Raw genomic sequence first — 21230 nt, 5'->3', positions numbered from 1 at the left:
GGAAATGATAGGTGAATGACACTGTGTATTGATTGCAAATAAATGCACAGACGCTATTTAAACTGAAAAGAGATGACATCACTGAATTCAATGATGAACTGCCTTTAACTGACATTTTGCGTTATTGACACACTGTTTTCCTAGTGAATGCTGTTCAGTTGCTTTAACGCAGTGTATTTTGTTTAAAGCGCTATATAAATAAAGGTGACTTGACTTGACTTGAATGTACAAGCACCAAACACTGATTGTTTAAGCCTAAACTTCACAACAAATCTGATTGGTTATTCTCAAAGATGTTGTTCCAGACAAATCAGGTTCTGCAGACACATCGCGAGAACAGTCATCTGGAAAAAAACCTATCTGAAGGCAGAACAGCTGATTATAAAGCAAAGCTGGCACTCTAAAGTGTCCTCTTGTCAAAGCTTGCAAAGAGCCTGTCAGCTCATGTTGTAAAGTGAATTGCAACATGCGCAGAAATGAGTCTCCAATTGTGTAATCAAGATCAGTTTCTGGATAAATATGCACGCATGTGCCTCCAGTGGAGCTCTTTAGCGCATTACAAACACCAATTTCTCTTTTTTTCACTTAACTTTTCAGCTTTTCTTCTGGAAACTTCATTGGTGGTAATTCAGCAGCTGATGTGATGTCACATGAACTGTACATGTAGTTGTCCGATTGACCAGCAGGTGGTGAGGGAGGAACCTACCTCTGAAATGACCTTTGTGTACTCAAAAACAAGAACGACAAGTACAGTAGTGTGAGACAGATAATATAATGATCCACAATGAATTAACCAACAGGAAAAGCATGGCATGCATAGATAAAGTGCCCCAAAACTGATACAAGCAGTCCAAACCCTCAAGGAAAGGGGTTTAACCTAAAGTAGCTCCTGTCTGTGTGTAAATGAGTTGTGTGGGAGGGAGAAAGTCAAGAGAAGGAGGGCAAAGCAGGAGGGCTTGTGGCTCTATATAAAGAGGGAAATCGGAGTGTGACTAGAGGCAGTATTCTGTTCGGTACTTTGACCTGTAGCTGAAACAGACCAGCACACACTTTGTTCACTGGATATAACCAGAGGAAGGATTTGATTCCACTTAACAAGGTGAGGTTTTGTTTTTTGAGCTATTTAAATCCTGTGCTTTCTGTGAAACCTCCTCCCTCCTTATTTCAATGCAAGTGTGTCAAACAGGTGCGTAGTTAAGAGCAGCAGACCGGCAGCTCAACAGCCTACAACAATCATTATCCTCTTTGCATGTACCAAGAATGGCATTTCATGAAGTCAAGGTAGTTTAAGTTATGAAATTGAAAGCATTATTACTTCAGCTGTCACTGAGTCTAGAATATTCTACATCAGTTTTCAACCTTTTTCAAGAGCTGCATTTCAAGCCTGGCCTACTGTATAAATACCATTTGATACTTTAGTCTTTGTTGAGTTTAGTGCCATATTAATAAAATGATATGCTAATTACAATTATTTGTGTACAAGGCCGTACACTTGTATAGCCTTAGCTGAACTTTGGGTTAGGTTGGATTAATTTGATGTTGTATTTCTAATGCATAATTAGTTTGAAATCAAACATTATTTGGGGATTGCTGCTTTACATTTACATTTTAATTTTAGTGTGTGTTTTTTTATTTTTTATTTTTTTTATTTTTTTTGTTAGAAAATGACACCACATTCAGATAAATTACATATGAAATGAACATGAAATGCAGGCCTAGTGGATGACTTTAAACTGCAAATGTGTCTTAGATGTTAAAGAGTCATTTAAACAACTGCAGGAAAATTCTGTATAATGTCAAATATCACTCAGGTCATCACTTTCAATATTGCATGTCAGTGAGAAGTAGGCGGTGTCTGCGCTATTACTCCTTTGACACTTCAGGAAGCTGTGTCATAACTGATATGCATGGAATCTGCTAGAAATTTCCTTAGTCCGCTATCTTTCTTTTATTTGATACTGATATGGAAGCTTCTAGACCTGCTCTCAAAGTCCATAAAGTGTAATTCTACAATCACCAAGGTATATGTTAAACATCAACCTTAAATGTGGCATTTTTTTCAAAGACTTGTTAGTGAAACTGAAATACTTAAGGTGAAGTTACAAGACTGTATTTTTAACCTGTTCTGATTGTGGTGTTTGTGTCAGTATGTTGTGTTGAGCCTGTACACATTTAACTACGATTGGAGATATGACTATAATACTGTATTTTCTTGATCAGTTCGTTAGTTAAGTTTTGTGTGATCAAAAGCACTGATGGAAGTCTTGAGCATCAAGCATCATACGGGGTGTTTGTGATGTCGACACGTCTCTACATGCTACAGTCCCGTCGTCGAGAGCAAACAGGCGAGCCTTCAAAAGCCAAAATATCCACATTACTGTAGTGACATCATTACTGATGTTTACCGGAGTGCTCGTCATGACAACGGGGTGAAACAAGCATCTCCTTTAACTGCTGTGAGACTGCTGCCATGTGTTTGAGTGTGTGTGAGGCTGAGCTCTGCTCAACTAAAGGCACAGTCACGCAGAAAACTGCACAGCAATGGACTTCTGGCGCTTCTTTTGTCTGTATGGGGGACATTGTGCATGGTGGGCTGATTGGGTAATTAATGATGCTATTTCTGTCATTTGCTCACCAGCTTCTCGTCTTTGTCAAGTCTCTTTTCTTTGTAACACGAGACCACAACAGGCAGCTTAAGCTCAATTATGTGTGATCTTAAGACATTGTTCTCAGGGAGGAGGATCAGTGGAAGTGAGGAGCAGTAATTTGATCAAATAAATGAGGAGAAAGAGGAGGAAGGCCGCCCCAAACAGTGAGCTTTAAAAGGCTTTTTAACTTTAAAGCCTTATGTTATTTCAGAAGACAACAAATATATATAAACTTTAAATAAAAATGATAGAAATCAGTTTAATGTGTAACTTATAAAATATTGTGTATTATACATGATAACATTGTATAATGGAAATATCAGGAGACACGGAAGACTGGAGTAATGCCTGCTGAAAATTCAGCTTTGCCATCGAAAGAATGAATTGCATTTTAAAATATTTAATACAAAAAAATGAAATAATAGTTCACAATACTTTTACTGTATTTCTGATAAAATGCAGCCTTGATGAGCATAAGATACTTCTTTTCCAAGACATTAAAATAGCATAATTTTTAAAATTTTTATTATTATTCATGTTTTTAATGTATCTTATGCTCAAGTCTGCACTATTTGATAAAAATACAGGGGAAAAAATGATTTTGTGAAATATTATTGCAATTTAAAAATAAGTTTTCTGTTTTAATATACTTTAAAATATAATTTATTCCTCTGAGGAAAAGCTGAATTTTCAGCATCATTACTCCAGTCATTACTCCACCTTACTGGAGTTTGACATCACAAACTCCAGTTTTGTGTTACGGAAGGCAATCTAAAAATAATGATTCATATTTAACATATATAATTAACATTTTGTGTATAAACCTACATGAAAATGTGTTATTTTGTTATCAAAGATGGACAGACTTACCCTGTTTGTGCGTCTGCCTTGGTTTTGACTACAGGAAGTAGCTGTTTCTGTAACGATGATAAGTTTCGACTCCATTAGTTTGATACTGACATTATTTCCACCACGTCAGCTACTGTCTCCTTTCTTGGAATATGAAGATAAACAAGTCCATTTTCCTATTTAAACCAAACATTTTAAAGGGACATTCATCTTATCTTGACATTTTACATACAAACGCAATTTTTAAGTAAACAAGAAAAAAAAAATAGTATTTACCGTTGAGTTTAAATTCTCCAAAATGATTCCAAGAGAACCAGGTAACTAAATGCATTAGCAGCACGAATGCAAAACATGAATTATCCTTGCACAATAATTAAACAATTACATACAGCACATTTTTTGAATTCTGTGTAAATGTAAACACTCCGCGTGGATTATGTAATGTTTTGGTTAGTTTATGGGTTTAAGTTCCACAGACATATTTTCTGTATTGCTCATTATGTGATCCATGATGGTGCCAAGTATTTTGACACGATAACTGTACAGCGAATATGTGTTTTCTCATAGCTCAAATATTATAAATGAGACGGAATGTCTTGAGAGATCAAATATAGACATTGCACATATTGACACGATAACTGTACTGGGAATATCTTTTCTCATAGCTCAAATATTATAAATGAGACAAAATGTCTCAAGAGAGATCAAATATAGACATTGCACTGACTGGCCAATGGCCGTCTATTATGACTATTGTGCTTTCTCTCAAAAGGAAGAGTCTAGTGTAAGACAATATTTACATAGACGTAGTCACTGCTGTGAGTCTTTCCTGGAAGTTTAGCAAGTAACAATAAAAGTGGTGGAAGTCTACAGTAACAGACCCCACCTTTTCTATTAGACATACCTCAATGTATGGACCGTCCCACAGAAACCCAAGCACACTGATAATAGTAGTTTCAATCATGGATAAAAGTCCAGAGAAAACTGCTTACAGTTTTTCCTCAGAATGATCATTCTAACCTCGTCTACTGCCGTGCTGTTATTGTGTTTGCAGGATGAGTGCATTATTAGAATAAGAACAAGTGGAACGTCTGTTTATCAGTGATGTTTATATTGCAGATTGTTGGCCCATAGCCTCGAGCCTCAGTCTGTTTCAGGAAAGTGCAAAACAAACCATTGACCTTAGGAATTGCATTGCTCTGGCTAACACTCCCAAGTTCTGTTTCTGTTTTAGATCAAATGTTAAAATGATGTTGCTGCTGTAATCATATTTGGAGCGTATTTTAGTATTGGTGCATTAGATTCAATTCTGATTTGAAAGTTGACCCTAATGGCTGATGTTTTGCTAAATTGATTTCTTTATGACAGATAAGTAATGTTGAAGCTCTTGATGCTGGCCGCCATCACAGCGCTCCTCCTGTTGACGGAGGGGGGGATGTCGGCGAGGACTCAGTCCCGCACTAAGAGACAACTGGCCAGCCCGCTGCACCTCAGGGGGATCCGGGACCCCTATGGCTCCTACTGCCAGAGGAGAGGAGGTTGCTGCCCCGGCCGAAATGACCAGTGCACTGTGCCATACCTGGACACCATCTGTTACTGCGACCTGTTCTGCAACCGCACCGTGTCCGACTGTTGTCCTGACTTCTGGAGCCACTGCCTGGGAACAACTCCTCCATATCCTCCCAGTAAGTTGAAGGAGAAAGTGAATTCTGCAGACTGCCGAGTCTGAGAGTGCTGGTCACTCTTTTCCATGTATTTGCAACAACATAATTTTCACTATAACAGAACTATTGTATGACTTCAGAAGCCTTCAGACTTTTTTTTTTTCAGTTTGGATCCCCAGATGGCAGAGGTTCAGGTTTAGTCCTGTTTTAGCTTCCTCCATGACAAGAAACATATAATCTCGTTCTCATACAGAAAAGATCTATAGTTTGGGATTAGTCATTTTTAATCAAGATGGGAAGCCAATCATTGGAATGCTTAGGGAAGAATTTTGGTCCACAGCCAATGTTTGAAGTCTACACCTTTACATAATGGAAAACCAAGTCCAAATTCTTCCCTGTTAATGTTTCCTGCCATTCTTGCTTCATGGACCTCACTGTGGTTGTTGTAGTGCCACTGAGGTGTAAAATGACCTAATAATGGGCAGAGAACAGTGACATTCTCATGAAAAGAACAGAACAGGGTAGGACTGAAGACGGAGCAATTAATGGAGGTCAGCTGAAAGAATGCCTGTAATGCACAAGGAGGGAAGGGGTGGAAAGAGTGACTGCGGGCAGGGAGGGATCACAACATGTATGTGCACAATGTGTGTTTGCTAAAGGAGGGACAATCATGTCTATAGGGCAGGTATGACTTCACGGATCAGAGCTCAGCATTACTCAGACCGAGAGTGTTGCTAAATCTCAGTAAATGTTTTCTATGAAAAGCCGATTTCATTTCATTCCTACTCTTTTAGGAATTTGGGAAATTGCAGCTTAACTTTTTGATGTTTAAACTTTCCTATAAAAATAATTTAGTTTAATAAAAAGATAAATGCAAGTAAAAAAAGTTTAAAAGTTTGAATACTTAACAATGAAGTGTGCAAAAGGCAACACCAGACAAGCAAAAAAAAAAAAAAAAAGCAATGATTATTCAAAAGATTTAACGTCCTACAAACACAGATGCAAAATCTTCCATAGTCTCTTCACTGAACTCTTCCTAAATGTAAAAGGCAGCAAACATGTGAAGTCATACTTTTGAGAGCCCTTCAAAAATAAAAAATAAAAAAATAAAAAGACTGGCCACTGTTAAAACATCCGCTACAATATAATATATGAATCTTCATTTTGTATGTCACTTGAAAAAAAAAAAATTAAATAAAACATAAATTAAGAGTTTGTTCCAATGATTTATTTAATTAGGGTGGTGTTTTAATCATTTGTTCACTCATTTTAATTTAATTGTGGCCACATAAAAACTAGATGTCATGGCCACAAATGCACATCATCTTTTAATTTGTCATTAATGGAGAAAACCCCATTTTGGGCCCAGATGGTAAAGTTACAACATCTACCAGAAACGGCCAACTGTATCATGTTAACCAGCCAAACAGTGACCCCTGTTTCCAAATGAGTTTTAAACATTCCTCTTCTCCCATTTTCCAGCATTAGGTTGAGCCAGTGTTGTTATGTAATCTTATTCGGTGCCACTAATAGTGCAGACATTATGCACTTGACATTAAAATTATTTTTATCTACATGATTTTATGTATGTGTCTGTTATAGTGTTTAAGATAGACATCCTACATATGCATCCACTCCTTTTTAGTTTATTCTTACTGTAGTTTGTACTTAGTATATAAGGAGGAGAGGAAAGATGGCTTGCCCATTTCCAGCCAGGCTATGTGGCAATCTCTGATTAAGCCAGTCAAGGCATGACGACAGCAGAGTCTCGGAGAAAGCAATGGAAAGCCAAGAAAACATTCCACTGCGGGCACCACAGACTACATCAGACAAACTTTTAATCCAAGTGTTTAGTATGTGTGTGTGGCTGTTCCTCAAATCTCCTGCAGATTGATTCATAATTGTTGTTGTTTGTTGATTTCAGGTTCTTGTGAAAGGAATGGTCAGAGGTTTCACTCAGGAGCAACATACAAAGAGAACTGTAATTTATGGTGAGTGTGAAATCTAGTCAAAGCTATATAGAAATCCTCCTACTTCGTTCCATTTCGTTTTCCAATCTCTGAATCCAATGCCATTTTTTGGCTACATCAACACTCATTTGGGAGGATTTATCGGCAGACCAAGAGAGTCTTGACTGGGCTGCTTCAGTGGGCAGGACGGTGGGACCCCTCGGGTCCTGAAACGATTACACACATTCCTGAGTTCCCATACATATGCTTCACCTTCAGCGCCCTTGTGATCCTGACAATGTGAACAGTACAAACACACTGCAGGATAATGTACAGCACAAATACATCTCATGATATCTACTGCATGTCTCTCTCCCTTTACACAAAACCCCTCGCTAATAGGATTAGCTCTCCTCATAGAATTTAATCCGTTGCACCAGCCATGGTCGAAGCACATTCCCTCTCGCTGTTTGAAGAGTCCGTGGACACATAAACCCCCTTAGTTAATGACCACCACATGGGAATATATCATTTTGTATGCTGAAATTGAATATACAGTGGTATATAGAATACAAATCACTAAACGAACTGCTTTGGCTGTAAAATGACCCTTCCGTTATTGGTGATGGTTGTATTTTGTTTTGCATGGAGAGGTAGTTATTCGCCCATAAAATGCCTTAAAAATGTAAATTAATTTAAAGTTGATTTGAAGGGACATTATAAATTAAAGTCACTATATATATATATATATATATATATATATATATATATATATATATATATATATATATATATATATATATATATATTTTTTTTTTTTTTTTTTTTTTTAAGAAATAAAATCAAAAAATGCCGAGTTAAATACAACCCATAAAATATGGACAAACCCAGCATTTGGGTAACTGCCCAGAAGTTTGGGTTAAAGATTGAACCTAACTGTTGGTTGAAAACAAACCCAATCGCTGGGTTTGTCCATATTTAACCCAGCATTTTGTAGAGTGTTATTCTGAGATTTTATTTTCCATTTTCCATTGGCTTACATGCTGTCTTGTCATCCAATTTGGATGGTATAATGTTTGTTGGTCTAAAAGCATCTGATTTTCAGAAAACACAGCTTTTTCATGTTTTTTGCCTTGTGAGAAACTAGTGATGATTAGACAAAACAAAAAAACAGTACTTCCTTACCCCACTGCCAAAGGTTTTTCACACAGCAGTGATATAGGTATTGTCTCTGGGAACACAGTGTGGTGTCGTCTCAAGGATTGTTTGTTTTTGGTGTAGTGTGTGCACATGGTCACATATTGCAAATTTTTATGACAGGTGTGAATTATACTTTTTGAACACATTAAGACCTAAACATGAGAGCCGTCAGTACTTGCAATGCCCTAGTGCTGGTTTGAGAGTCTTTTGAGGAGAAAAGCATTTCTACAAGCTAGTACAAATGATCAGGATGATAAAAATAATCTCTCTGATTTTAGATATATTTGACTTGAAAACTTAATCTTGAGCTGAAGGCATTTTAATAATTTAAAAGCAGCCAAAAATCCTCATGTTGTATGTTCTGTCTGCCGATGTGTTGATGTTTGTATGTCGGACTCATTCTGTTGTTGATGTGATATGATTTTATCTGTTAGTTAGGCGTGAAGGCGCTTTCTGTGATCACACTTCATGGCATTGCCCCGTTATCTCCCCTCTCTTCAGTTCTCGTTTTATCAGGATCTTTTTTTATGTTCTTCTGCATATAGTGATCTGCTTCCTGTGGTGGCAGAGATTGATGAAATACTGGCTGCCGTCCCAGTGCAATTGTTATTCCCTCTGGTTCACATTCACCTCTGTAATCCTGAGATTTCCTGAGTTCAAGCCTCACTGGACTGGGCCGCAGATCCACCGGCTTCTGCAGGATCTGATCCTCAGTCAGGGATGTGATGAGCGCTACTGCTGTCTCAATATAACTCTTTCTCTTTTACATACACCTGGCTATAATGTCAGAAATGATTGCAATCTTTATGCTAGAATTATGAGAAGAATGTAAAATCTTCCTAATTTTTCAGTTATCCAAATCTTATCCAATTTTTCTGACAATCAAAACACAATACTCATAAAAGAAAATTAAGAGATAGTTTTATCAATCTAAATCTATTTTGGCCATTGCATTTCTATAGGCCCTATCACAGACTCTATATGAATCCCTGCCGGAGCCCGTGCATTCAGCCCGCTGTAATCTTTTTGAGATTTCTATGAAATGTTAACACAGAGAAAGCACATAAATATGTCTGCGCTGTATCAGGATGCTGATTTGAGCATTACAGCGAAGCGTGACAGAATGAGAAACTCCGCTTCCTGCTGACAACAGGTCACTTGACACCTTTGCACTCTAAAGGCCTTTTGTTACATTCAACCAGTAAGTGTGCACTAGTGTGTGAATTTATGTCTCAGTCTGAACCACTGTGTGAAGGTTGAACACTAGGATTTTTAATGTGTGTCGCCCTGACAGAAAGAAGAGGTTTTTACTAGATTTTTACAGAGAAAAATGTGAGTGCAAAACCCAAAGCTACATTGGTTGCCAGGTTGAAACGTACTGGTCCAAATTAAAAAACAACAGCACACAAAATAATAGCCAACCTCTCCTTGCCATGCCATTTGAGGCATCACTGGTACAAATGGGCTTGAAGTTTAATTCTTCTTCTAATGTCTCAGCTGCAGTGCACCTCTGCTCTTCCTCTTTTAATCCACGCTCCTCTCAAACATCAGGCCTGGACCTCCTCTCTAAGCACAGACTGACTAAAAATGGATATTTCTTCAAGAGCTGCAGCCTTAAAAGGCTCATTGCCCTCTCTCTCTATTTCGGTTTCCCTCTCTTGTGTCTGAAATGCTTGATTGTTTCTCTCTATGGTTTGGTCTGACGTCCGTCTACATTTTCTTTCTCTGTTTTAAAACACTTACATAAACACACTGTTGTTTATTATTCTGAAAGTTAATCTACAGTCGACTTCAGTCCTCAGAAAGAACAGTAAGGGGTTTTAAAGTCACTTGGCTTTGTCGTAGATTGTAAATCTTCTGAATGTGTTCAGTATCAGTTTTTATTTGTCTCCTGCAGCACATGTGGTCAAAATGGGCGCTGGGAATGTGAGCATCATGCCTGTCTGATTGAGGATGACATGATCCAGGAAATCAACAGGAGAGGTTATGGGTAAGCATCAGGAATCCCATCTAGTCTGGTGTTACTAATATTCAATCTACAGTATATAAACAAGTGCACTAATAAAAGTGTATTTCTCTTTTCTCTTTTTACCCATACAGTTGGAGGGCCTCAAACTACAGTCAGTTCTGGGGTATGACGCTGGACGAGGGTCTGCGGTATCGTCTGGGCACACAACGCCCCTCAAGGACCATTATGAACATGAATGAGATGCAGGTAAGAGTCTTCTGCAGCAAGCCAGATGTTCATTAATGCAGGACCCAGATGCAAAGCAGAACGTCACGTTATCCTGAAAGAGTTTACTTGGTCTTGTTTCCACTAAAAATATATAATCATCATTTTTCAGATGGGTTTACTACTGTACACATACTGACATTTTGTGATGTTAGTTTTGTTATGTAGTGATGTTAGTCTCTATAGCTCTATTTATTTGCTCAAAAATACAGTAAAAACAGAAATATTGTGAAATATGCTTTGACACTCAAGAAACATTTCTTATTATTAACGTTACAAATATTTGGAAAACGTGATACATTTTATGCCATATGATTCATTTTGTAACATCATAAATGCCTTTACGGTCATTTTTTTTTTTTTTTTTTTGCATTTATTTTTTGTATATTTTTGCATTTATTTCTTGTATTTATTTCTTTAAAAAAACTCTCTGACCCCAAACATTCAACCGGAAAAAAAATAAACTTAAAGGATCACACTTTATTTTTAGGTTAAGTTGTCTCTTTAAACAAACCATTAACTATGATTTTTGCCTAAAATAATATGATATGAATATGATCATGCAGAATATGTGCTTTTAAGTACTAATAAACAGCCAATATGTTAATAATAAGCATGCTAATGAGCAACTAGTTAATAGTCAGAATTGGCCCCTATACTAAAGTGTTACCACGATGTGATCTCTGAAATCAAGTCTTCTTATTTTATACAAAAAGGCTATTTGCCATTTTTTACGGATACGTAGATATTTTTACTGGAAAACAGGATAAAAAAAAATACTGATTAAGAAAACAGTTTGCTGCGTTTAATGTCTGTTTATTTCACGGCCATTTACTATATAAATAAATGAACATAAAACATTGATTTGACTTGAATAAAGAGATCATGTGCTAGAGACATAAAGCTTTGCCAGAATGCCTTGACTGACCAGTCAGAATCAAGTTATTCATCATCTCATTTTTATGCCCATTGACGGCTCTTTGATTATCCGCTCTAACGCTCTGCTCAATGCATGCCGTTAGAAATCATCAAAGCAAGAATAAGAGGCCGGATTCAGAAATCAGACTGTTGTTTGATCTTTGCTATTCATCAGCTGGTTGCAGTGCAGTGCAATGAATGCATCCTAGATGTGTCTGTCTGGTAGTGTGCTATTTGATGTGGTTCGCTGAGGCATTCAGTGTCTCTCTGCAAAAAGCTGCCCGTGATCCACACCAACACATTACATAAGAGCTGATACCGCAATTTGAGAAGGCTGGAAATGGTTTGCTGTTGATTGGTGCAATTCATTTATAGTCTCAAAAAGATAGGAACCCATACCCGTATCTTCCTCCCCTTCCTCTTTTCTCTTTCCTCTCCAGCCCACATCTTCCAACACGTCTCCACCTGTCTCTGGAGTCGTTTATGAAGCCTCTATCTGTCTAAAACCTACTCGGCACGCACACTAATGAGTGGGCTGAGTGCCGCACACACTCTCACACACTCTTAACTTTCTCATTGGAGTATTCTCTTTGCTCAGCGTGAGTGCTCACTTTCTCTGTTGGGTCAAGTGTTGCTGCGAGCCGTGGCCCTTCAGGGGCCCTTTAACCACCACAATTCACCACTGCAGAGCCGGACTCTTGACAAGCACCTGCATTCCACAGGATCATATCTGGTACTTGTCAGGGAGAATCATGACAATTTCACAGACTGGAATGAAGGAGGATGACAACCAGCAGCTGTGCATTACCAAAGAGGGAGAGACGCACAGGAGCCTTTACGAAAGAAAGAGCTAATACATTCCTTATTCAGGACTTATGAAACTCTGGGGTGTAAAATATGACTGAAAGTGGTCTGGGGAGAGATATAGATTTGGAAGGTGTAGACCATGCATGAATGTGACCCTGTTAAGGTTAGGTTTAGGGTTATATGTTCATACCTGGTATTAACATCAATTATGGTTATTCCAATCATGAGTGGAAGGCTAATTACAGGTGTTGACAGGACCCTCAATTCAATGAAATATATTATAAGTAGTCATCAGGATCATAACTGGTCAAACGTTTGGGTTCAGTAAGTTCTTTTTAATAAATTGATATTTTTATACACTAAGGATGCATTAAATAGATCAAAAGTAACTGTAAAGATAGTTATAGTGTTACAAAAAAAATTCAGTTTAACTACAAATAAATTCTGTTTAGATACAGAAAGGTTGCTGTTAAGGCTGGTGCACACCAAGGATGATAACTTTTACAGATAACAATAAAGAAATATTCTAAAAATGGTTCTCAATATTAAAGAATAGCAGACTCCACACCACAACTATAACGATAAAGGCACAGAGAAAGTATATTGTTGGAATCACTTACAGAATGATTTTTTTTCCCAGCTGACATTGAAAGCCAATCAGAATCCATCGTGCTATAACAAGCTCGAGAATTTAAAGCAGCAGACACGCGTGCGCTTAGAATAGGCTAAACTATAACCCTGCTCCTGGAGACCCACTGTCCTGCGAAGTTTATTTGGGACCTGCTTCAGCACACCTGGCCTGTGACTTTACAAGTGATCCTGAAGACCTTGATTACCTGGTTCAGGTGTGTTTGATTAGGGTTGGAGCTGATCTCTGCAGGACATTGGGTCTCCAGGAGCAGGGTTGAAGACCTATGGGCTAAACACTATATGTGGTTGGTGTGGATGCTAATATCATAAACTTTATAGTTATCTTTAAAGTTTTCATTCTTGGTGTGGACAGTGCTTTAGTATTAACATTCTATTTATCAAAGATTCCAAAAAGTGACACTAAAGACTGGAGCTGAAAAACTAAAAAATACCAGGTGAAAAGTGGACCATTGGACCGATAAATTAGATTATTGTGATATTTGGATTTTACTAGTCTTTATTTTCTTAATTATTGATGGAACAGGTAAAAAGTTGGAAATTGTTGGATATTCCCCTGGAGTACTTCTGAAACAGATCACCCTTATATAACCACACTAAGGCTTTATACAGTGTTTTGGACTTTGGAGACCTAGACTGCCTCTCATTCACCCACTGGTCCTGTGAAAAATAATACGTATGAAAATGATTGTATTATGCCACCAAAATCACTCATAATCACACCATGGATGCATTTGTGGAAATCTTCTATTCAGTGTTATTCATGTCTTCAATGCCAAACACCACCATTAAGCCATAAAAGTCACTTCCTTTGAAGAAGAAAAAAAAAACATTCAATCTTGCTTTATGTTCTGCAGATGAATATGAATGGAAACGATCATCTGCCAAGTTACTTTAACGCAGCAGACAAATGGCCAGGGAAAATCCACGAGCCCTTGGATCAGGGGAACTGCAATGCATCCTGGGCTTTCTCAACTGCAGGTGAGTCAGAAAAGACACGACACAGACCACAGAAGAAGAATACTGCAGAAAACAGCACTGTTTGGATGTTATATAATGCAGATCCTCTGTCCTGTCACTCATTTGTGAACCCTGTGACTCACTTCTAGCTGTTGCATCAGACCGGATCTCTATTCAGTCAATGGGTCACATGACCCCTCAGCTCTCACCTCAGAATCTGATTTCCTGTGACACACGTAATCAGGCCGGCTGCTCCGGTGGGCGTATTGATGGGGCCTGGTGGTACCTAAGGAGAAGAGGGTAATTCACTTATGTTTTATGCATAACATCAAAGATGTGAAGAGCTTTAAATGGTGCACATCTGACAAAAAATACAGTCTTTTTATTTAAACATATTTATTTATTTTTTCTCTCAGGGTTGTGACAGAGGAGTGTTACCCTTTCTCTTCACCCCAGCAAAGTCCTGCTGAAGTGGCTCGCTGTATGATGCAAAGTCGAGCGGTGGGCCGGGGAAAGAGGCAGGCCACAGCGCACTGTCCCAACAGCCACAGCTACCACAATGATATTTACCAGTCAACCCCACCATACAGATTGTCCTCTAATGTAAGTCCGCTGAAATCCGTTTCTTTTAGGAATTGACTAAGTCTTATTACCTTGCATGAATGTTTATGACGTTTACAGAAATGTTTTTACCCATGCATCTTAAGACTGCTCATACTGTATATAAAACAATTATTAATACAGTAATTTCATTATAAATGCGGATGTCTTTTCATGGTGCAATGTATATATATATATACAGAATTTGCAGTGTAAAAATAGCATTAGGCTGGAGTATGCTGTTAACTGAACTCACTTGTTGCTTTTCCACTCACAGGGGAATGAGATTATGAAAGAGATTATGGATAATGGCCCCGTGCAAGGTATGGATTTCTCCAGTTGGTGTGTGTGTGTGTGTGTTTGCACAATACTGTGAGCCAGAGGATAAGAATAGTAAAAAGCACATGCCTAATGACTGTTAACACAGTAAGCAATGATCAGGCTTTGTCGTATTAGTCATCATGGAGGTTGTAGATGCCCATACGAAATTTAGTTTGGACAAAAAGCCTAAACTCATCATATATGCGCAGTGAATTCTTGAGAAAAGTCCCCTGCAGTAATATGATGAGGGTGTGTGTTTGTGCGTTGTTCAGAGCAGCTTCGTGATCCTGTGCCAGTGTTCTGTTGTATTGTTCCACCCAGACAGGACAGGAGGGAGCACTGGATTTACGCCAGCTTTCACTTCTAATCTTTGCAAAAATTCTGCCTAACCTCTCGGCTTATATTGAGAAACGGGATGAAAAGATACTGTTCATGTGCAGGAGTCTGTGTGTTCACTAGACTTTGTTTACTGCTTAGGATCTCCTAGTAATGTTTGGAAAAACCCAAAGTGTGTGAGAGGGTGCAGGTAATTCCTTTAATCCAGTGTTTTCCAGAATGTTGAACCCAACTGACTGTTCTTCACATGCCACCACGGGTGTCCTCGGGAGGGTTGCTGCAGGAACCCACCCACTAAAGTTTTGTCCTGTGAATTTAAGCAATGGGTCTTTATGCAATTTGGATTAGAGCTTATTTGAACTGAGATACAATTAGTAGCGGTCACTTTGATCTCACTTTGATCTGCAAGGGAACAAGATGTTTGTGGGATATTACATAATTTTGATTCAATGATGTCTGAAGGTCAAAGATCAACTTGATTAAACGATGGAGATCAAGTATTTTTGGACATAAATACAAGACTTCTGTATTTAATTGCGGTACTACTGTAATTTGTATTCTATTTAAAATTGTGTACTTAAGGATACATAATGGGTGTTATATTTGTTTTTCCCTTTTTAGCCATCTTGGAGGTCCATGAGGATTTCTTTGTGTACAAGAGTGGAATTTACCGGCATACAGATGTCAATTACCACAAACCGTCACAGTATCGCAAACATGCAACACACTCTGTCAGGATAACAGGGTAAGCTCTAGCCTTGTGTAACCTTTCATATCTAATGGTGGAAGCAAGAGGAAATGAGTATTTGGCAGTGTTTCAGAGTATGTTCTTAAACAACAAAAGATCTCTTTATTTCTTTTTACCATTTGTTTTTGTAGATACTGATAGATAGATGGATAGATGGATAGATAGATAGATAGATAGATAGATAGATAGATAGATAGATAGATAGATAGATAGATAGATAGATAGATAGATAGATTATAGTTGTAAACAACTGTAAAACATCAAAAACTAAAATTATTTTCAGTTTATTTAGAATTAAGACTTATTAGACTTTTTTTATAATAAAAACTTAATTTACCTCACTAAATATACTAAATTTAATAAAACAATTTAATATATGGTTTAAAATAAATATATTTTATAAAGACAAATAGTACAATAATATATAAAAAGTTAAAATTAATCCTGTTTTAAGCAGTGGTGTGATATTTATAGTACTTAAGCACAAAAAGTAGGCCCTACCTTTTAAATCTTAAATGTACTTACGTATTGAAAATACAAGTACAAGTAAATGCAGAATGGAAAATAAGCAAATATATATCTATATCTATATCTATATCTATATTTTGTATTTTTGGGTAAGAATAAGGAGCACTTCATCCAGTACTTAGGTCTTTCATTCCAACATAAGAAAACATTTCTGCAATCTGCATCTGAAATAGCATTTACACAGTTTATGTATCTCAGAGTAAACTGCAGTTTTTGTACATTAAAAGTTTAATATTTATATTTGAAATAATTGAAAACATGAAAAAAAGAAGTCAAAATGTGAAATTAAAACCGCCAGTAGGTGACAGCAAGTGATTGTTAATGATTGAGTCATTGAGATTCAACCGATTCTTTTTTAAACAGCTGATTCATTCAGAAACAAAGCATTTGGCAATGTTAATGAGTGTTGAGGCATCTGCAGAAAAACGGTTCTCTTTGTGTGATATTAAGTTAACTAGGCCTACGTGAAATAATATAAATATGAAAAACATACAGTTTACAATACCTACAATACTACAATTTAGAATACCTAAAATTTTGAGTTTTAATAGACTAATAAATCAATGTGCGTGCACTCTGTGTGTGATTTGGTGATATACTTGATAACGTCAGACTGTACATCCTTACAACAACACTTACCATATTATCACAGACGATGCTGTATCACAGGACCCAGACTCGACTTGAGTGGGAAATGAAATCATCCGCGCACTTGTGCAAATGTGTTTTTTTTAGGAGTCTAACTTGCAAACACAAACCACTGATTCGTCAAACCTGCTTTCCTGCAGTCAAATATACTAAGGGGAAATGTATCGGAGTAAACTTATACATTTTAATTAGGAAATGTAGAGAAGTAAAAGTAAAAGTTGGCTGAAATATAGAAACTCAAGGAAAGTACAGATACTCCCATAAATACTTAAGTAGCCTACTGTAATGAAGTATTCTTGCTTCGTAACATTACACCACTGGTTTAAACTAAGAACTTTTTTTATGGAGGTGAGACGCTCTTCTGGTCTGAATTGAAATGTAATATCGACAATGAATTTGAGTGATTTAGGTCTTTCCCGTTTAAGCAGACCAGAGCTTTGTTTGCCTGACTGCCGTCACCATGATGATGGCTGAGAAGTGAACTAACTTGCCTTGAAGGGACTTTATAATATTCAAGACAAACTCCATCATGGCTCCATTTGTCTGCAGTACAGACATGTTTTTGTTGTTGTTAGCAGATAAAACACCTGGATGCCTGGCTTTCCAGTCCCAGCCCCAGACACACACACACACCCCTCAAAGCCTTTGTATGGTTTTGCTATGCTCACTCAAACATAACACACCTTAAAAGCACTGCCTCACTACATGACACTACATAGTAAGTAAGGATCCACTATACATTGTCATAAAAAATACAACTCAGACTATTATTTTATTTTATTTTAGAAACAGTCTCTCTAAAAATGGAGGTTTTTTTTAACAAATGTGCCTCAGAGATTCCTGCTGTGGATAAATGTGGTTTTTGAGCTGCACAGAAGCACTATAGTCTTTCCCAGACAGTGATTGTTTAGTCAGACATTGAGAGGCACGGTCGGGTCAGGCCATGTTCCTCAGGTACGTCTCCGGTAACCTCGCCTGACCTGCCGCTGGTGTCTGTGAGTGTGACATGCTTCAGTGGTGACGGTGATATGAGCGTGAGTCTGTCTGAACCCCGGCTTTTCTCCTGGCCTCCTGTCACTCGCTGACGCTGCGCTTCTCGCGCTGCTCTAGACGTCCAGAGGACACTGTATAGCCCAATAAAGTTGGCATACGAGGGGGCAGCAGCAGTGTTTTTACTGGGAAAATCCAACCGTGGTGCTTTCGGCTAAGCCCAGGGCCTGGGAAAGTTTGTGGAAAGCTCATTGATGTCCAGTGTAATGGAAATGGCATTGTTCAGTGCAGACAGAGAGGCCTAAACCAGCGCAGGTCAGGGGATGGATGGATGGATGTGGTGGTATGTCTGTCATTGTCCAAAAGCCAAGGACAGAAAACATGGTGAGATAAGAGCGTAGCAGAACTCTGAGCCACACAGCCACCGGTTTTGACCCTCCAGTTCTCCCATGTATTTTATTTGGAGCTACATTGCTTTCTTTTTAAGTGACTTTGTTATTTTTCTGAGTGTACTGAATACCAGCTTCCCCCCTGTGGGGATGGAAGGCAGATAAGTATTATTTGGGAACAGAATGATATGTTCCCGAGTCTGATGGAACTCTTCCCTTAGAATAGATGTGGTCTACACTATATTTATTCCGGACATATATAAATAAATAGCCCCTGGACGCATGTAGTGATTGACAAGCTGAATGTTCTGAACTCAGATAAAAAGACATTGGAAGTCAATGGCTTCCTCTTATTACTCCAAGAACCAGGACGGGTGGAGAAGCATAATGCAGTTCTTGGCATAGTAAAGGTTCAACCCATCGGATTGTTGTTGACTTGAGATGTAAGAGGTCGGGTGTGTGCTGCTTCCTGGTGCTCATGTCCTTCCTATGCACCATTTCAGGATGTTTAGTTAGTCTAAGGATTTTCCAATTATTATTCAGATTTGTTGTTAGTTTTGAGTTCAAGATCTCAGGTGTAAATATTCCTCAATCTTTTTCTTTTTTTCCACCAATAACAACATAAAATAACAAATAAATACATAAAGTTTATATTATTATATTATATTATATCATAAAAAAGACCAAAATGTTTAATTAAATTAGACTTTTTGATTGAAAGTGTGAATATTCCTCACTGTTTAATGAATATTTTTACCTTGTCTTCAAGTAAAATATAAAGATTATATATTATATTATATTATATTATATTATATTATATTATATTATATTATATTATATTATATTATATTATATTATATTATATTATATTATAGTATAGATGGATTTTATTTAATGCCCTGCATCTATAGGCCTACTCAACTTGAGTTGGATTGTGTACACCTTTTCTTTTCCATTATTTTAATGTTTTTGTTGAAAATCTGATCAATGATGGCATTGATTTTAGAGCCTATTCTTAGAGAGCTTCTTTGACTACTAATGTCTGGTAAATGCACAATAGCATATTGATTTTTGTTGCACGTTTCCAGATGGGGAGAGGAAAGAGATTACAACGGCAGAACACACAAATACTGGGTGAGAAATGATATCCATCTTTTCTCTTCAACGGGAGCTTTTTTACACATTTTAAACAATCTCTCCTTCACCCCACAGATTGCAGCCAACTCATGGGGGAAGAACTGGGGTGAGGATGGTTACTTCCGGATTGCTCGTGGTGTAAATGAGTGCGAGATCGAAGCGTTTGTGATCGGCGCGTGGGGCAGGGTCACCATGGAGGACATGCACAACCATCACCACCATCACGGACGCCGCAAGTAGAGATCTGCAGTGTACGCCTCACTGTATGATTTAAAAGTCAATCAGGTCTTTTACAGGTTTGTGAGAGTCTGATTTCCACCAAATCCCAGTGCCTTCTGAGTATCTCTTCATGTCATATCCATAAAAAGTGGTGTCCACTGCCCCCCTCTGTCCAAATACGCGTCTCCACTGGAGTTTTGGTTTGGACGAATGTAAAACTCCAGTTTGTGTATACGGCCTATATCGTCTTATTGGTGGAAACCGGCTTGTTACACTGCCTGACTGGACCTCAAATAACAGCTACAGCCACAGGACTCAGACACACTCAGGACTCAGTACTCCAAAGACACACTTCACAGGCACACATGCGCTCGGCATCACAATGTAATTGTCTCAAATGTCTAATATAGTCATATATTAGGATCTGTCTTTTGTTTTGTATTTTTTTTCCTATGTTTGGGAATCGTTACACACCAAGGCAGACAGTCAGACAGCACTCCATACGTTCTGCTAAAAGGGGAGAGGGTTGGAGGAACACCAGGATGGCGGAAGAAGGTTTTAGGACCAATAATTTATTCCAAACATAGGCTAGATTACATTTATGACAGTTCTCTGCATTCCATTGAGGTTAAGGTTGTGTAAAATTGCTTTAAAGCATTTTATCCCACTCCAGTCTTTGTTACAAAGTTGGATTCTGTTTGGTTGGCTGTTAAACAAATTTAAAGAATGACTGTATAGATGCAGACACTGCTATTCACTCTCATTTGAGAATATAACAGGAAGCAAACCAAAATGTTATTTCATGCTATGAGACCAAATAAATGGACATCAGTTACTGCGATTTTAAATGACCCTTTAAAATCTACATGAATTTAAAGGCTGGAAGTGGTTTGGTCAACCTGGCGCTTAAATAGTGGGCTATACAAAGGCAAAGACAACTGTTATCGTCAGAACCTTTCTGTTGTAGTGTGTTGGCTAAATTGTGCTAGAATATATACAGTATTGTTCAAAATAATAGCAGTACAATGTAACTAACCAGAATAATCAAGGTTTTTAGTATATTTTTTATTGCTACGTGGCAAACAAGTTACCAGTAGGTTCAGTAGATTGTCAGAAAACAAACAAGACCCAGCATTCATGATATGCACGCTCTTAAGGCTGTGCAATTGGGCAATTAGTTGAAAGGGGTGTGTTCAAAAAAATAGCAGTGTCTACCTTTGACTGTACAAACTCAAAATTATTTTGTACAAACATTTTTTTTTTCTGGGATTTAGCAATCCTGTGAATCACTAAACTAATATTTAGTTGTATGACCACAGTTTTTTAAAACTGCTTGACATCTGTGTGGCATGGAGTCAACCAACTTGTGGCACCTCTCAGCTGTTATTCCACTCCATGATTCTTTAACAACATTCCACAATTCATTCACATTTCTTGG

General features: G+C 37.8%; 1 protein-coding gene across 1 annotated transcript; it reads left to right on the top strand.

Annotated features, from left to right (window-relative positions):
• Positions 1-946: 946 nt before the first annotated feature.
• LOC113119349 (tubulointerstitial nephritis antigen-like) lies at positions 947-20806 on the top strand. Its single transcript, XM_026288766.1, has 12 exons — positions 947-1099; positions 4866-5182; positions 7086-7152; positions 10208-10300; positions 10411-10525; positions 13774-13897; positions 14026-14176; positions 14293-14479; positions 14754-14799; positions 15755-15878; positions 19525-19570; positions 19649-20806. The coding sequence occupies exons 2-12, from the start codon at positions 4873-4875 to the stop codon at positions 19811-19813; spliced, it is 1428 nt and encodes a 475-aa protein (XP_026144551.1). The 5' UTR covers positions 947-1099; positions 4866-4872; the 3' UTR covers positions 19814-20806.
• Positions 20807-21230: the final 424 nt, after the last annotated feature.

This window comes from Carassius auratus, chromosome 19 (genome assembly GCF_003368295.1).
Source record: "Carassius auratus strain Wakin chromosome 19, ASM336829v1, whole genome shotgun sequence".
Taxonomy (NCBI): Eukaryota; Metazoa; Chordata; class Actinopteri; order Cypriniformes; family Cyprinidae; genus Carassius; species Carassius auratus.
This window is presented reverse-complemented; position numbering and strand designations above follow the sequence as displayed.

What these genes read in the sequence shown, in the direction of transcription:
- LOC113119349 (XM_026288766.1), top strand. Translation starts at nt 4,873, where the DNA reads ATGTTGAAGCTCTTGATGCTGGCCGCCATCACAGCGCTCCTCCTGTTG. An exon ending in AACTCCTCCATATCCTCCCA is followed by an intron (nt 5,183 to 7,085) that starts GTAAGTTGAAGG and finishes TGTTGATTTCAG; the next exon opens with GTTCTTGTGAAAGGAATGGT. An exon ending in TGGTACCTAAGGAGAAGAGG is followed by an intron (nt 14,177 to 14,292) that starts GTAATTCACTTA and finishes TTTTTCTCTCAG; the next exon opens with GGTTGTGACAGAGGAGTGTT.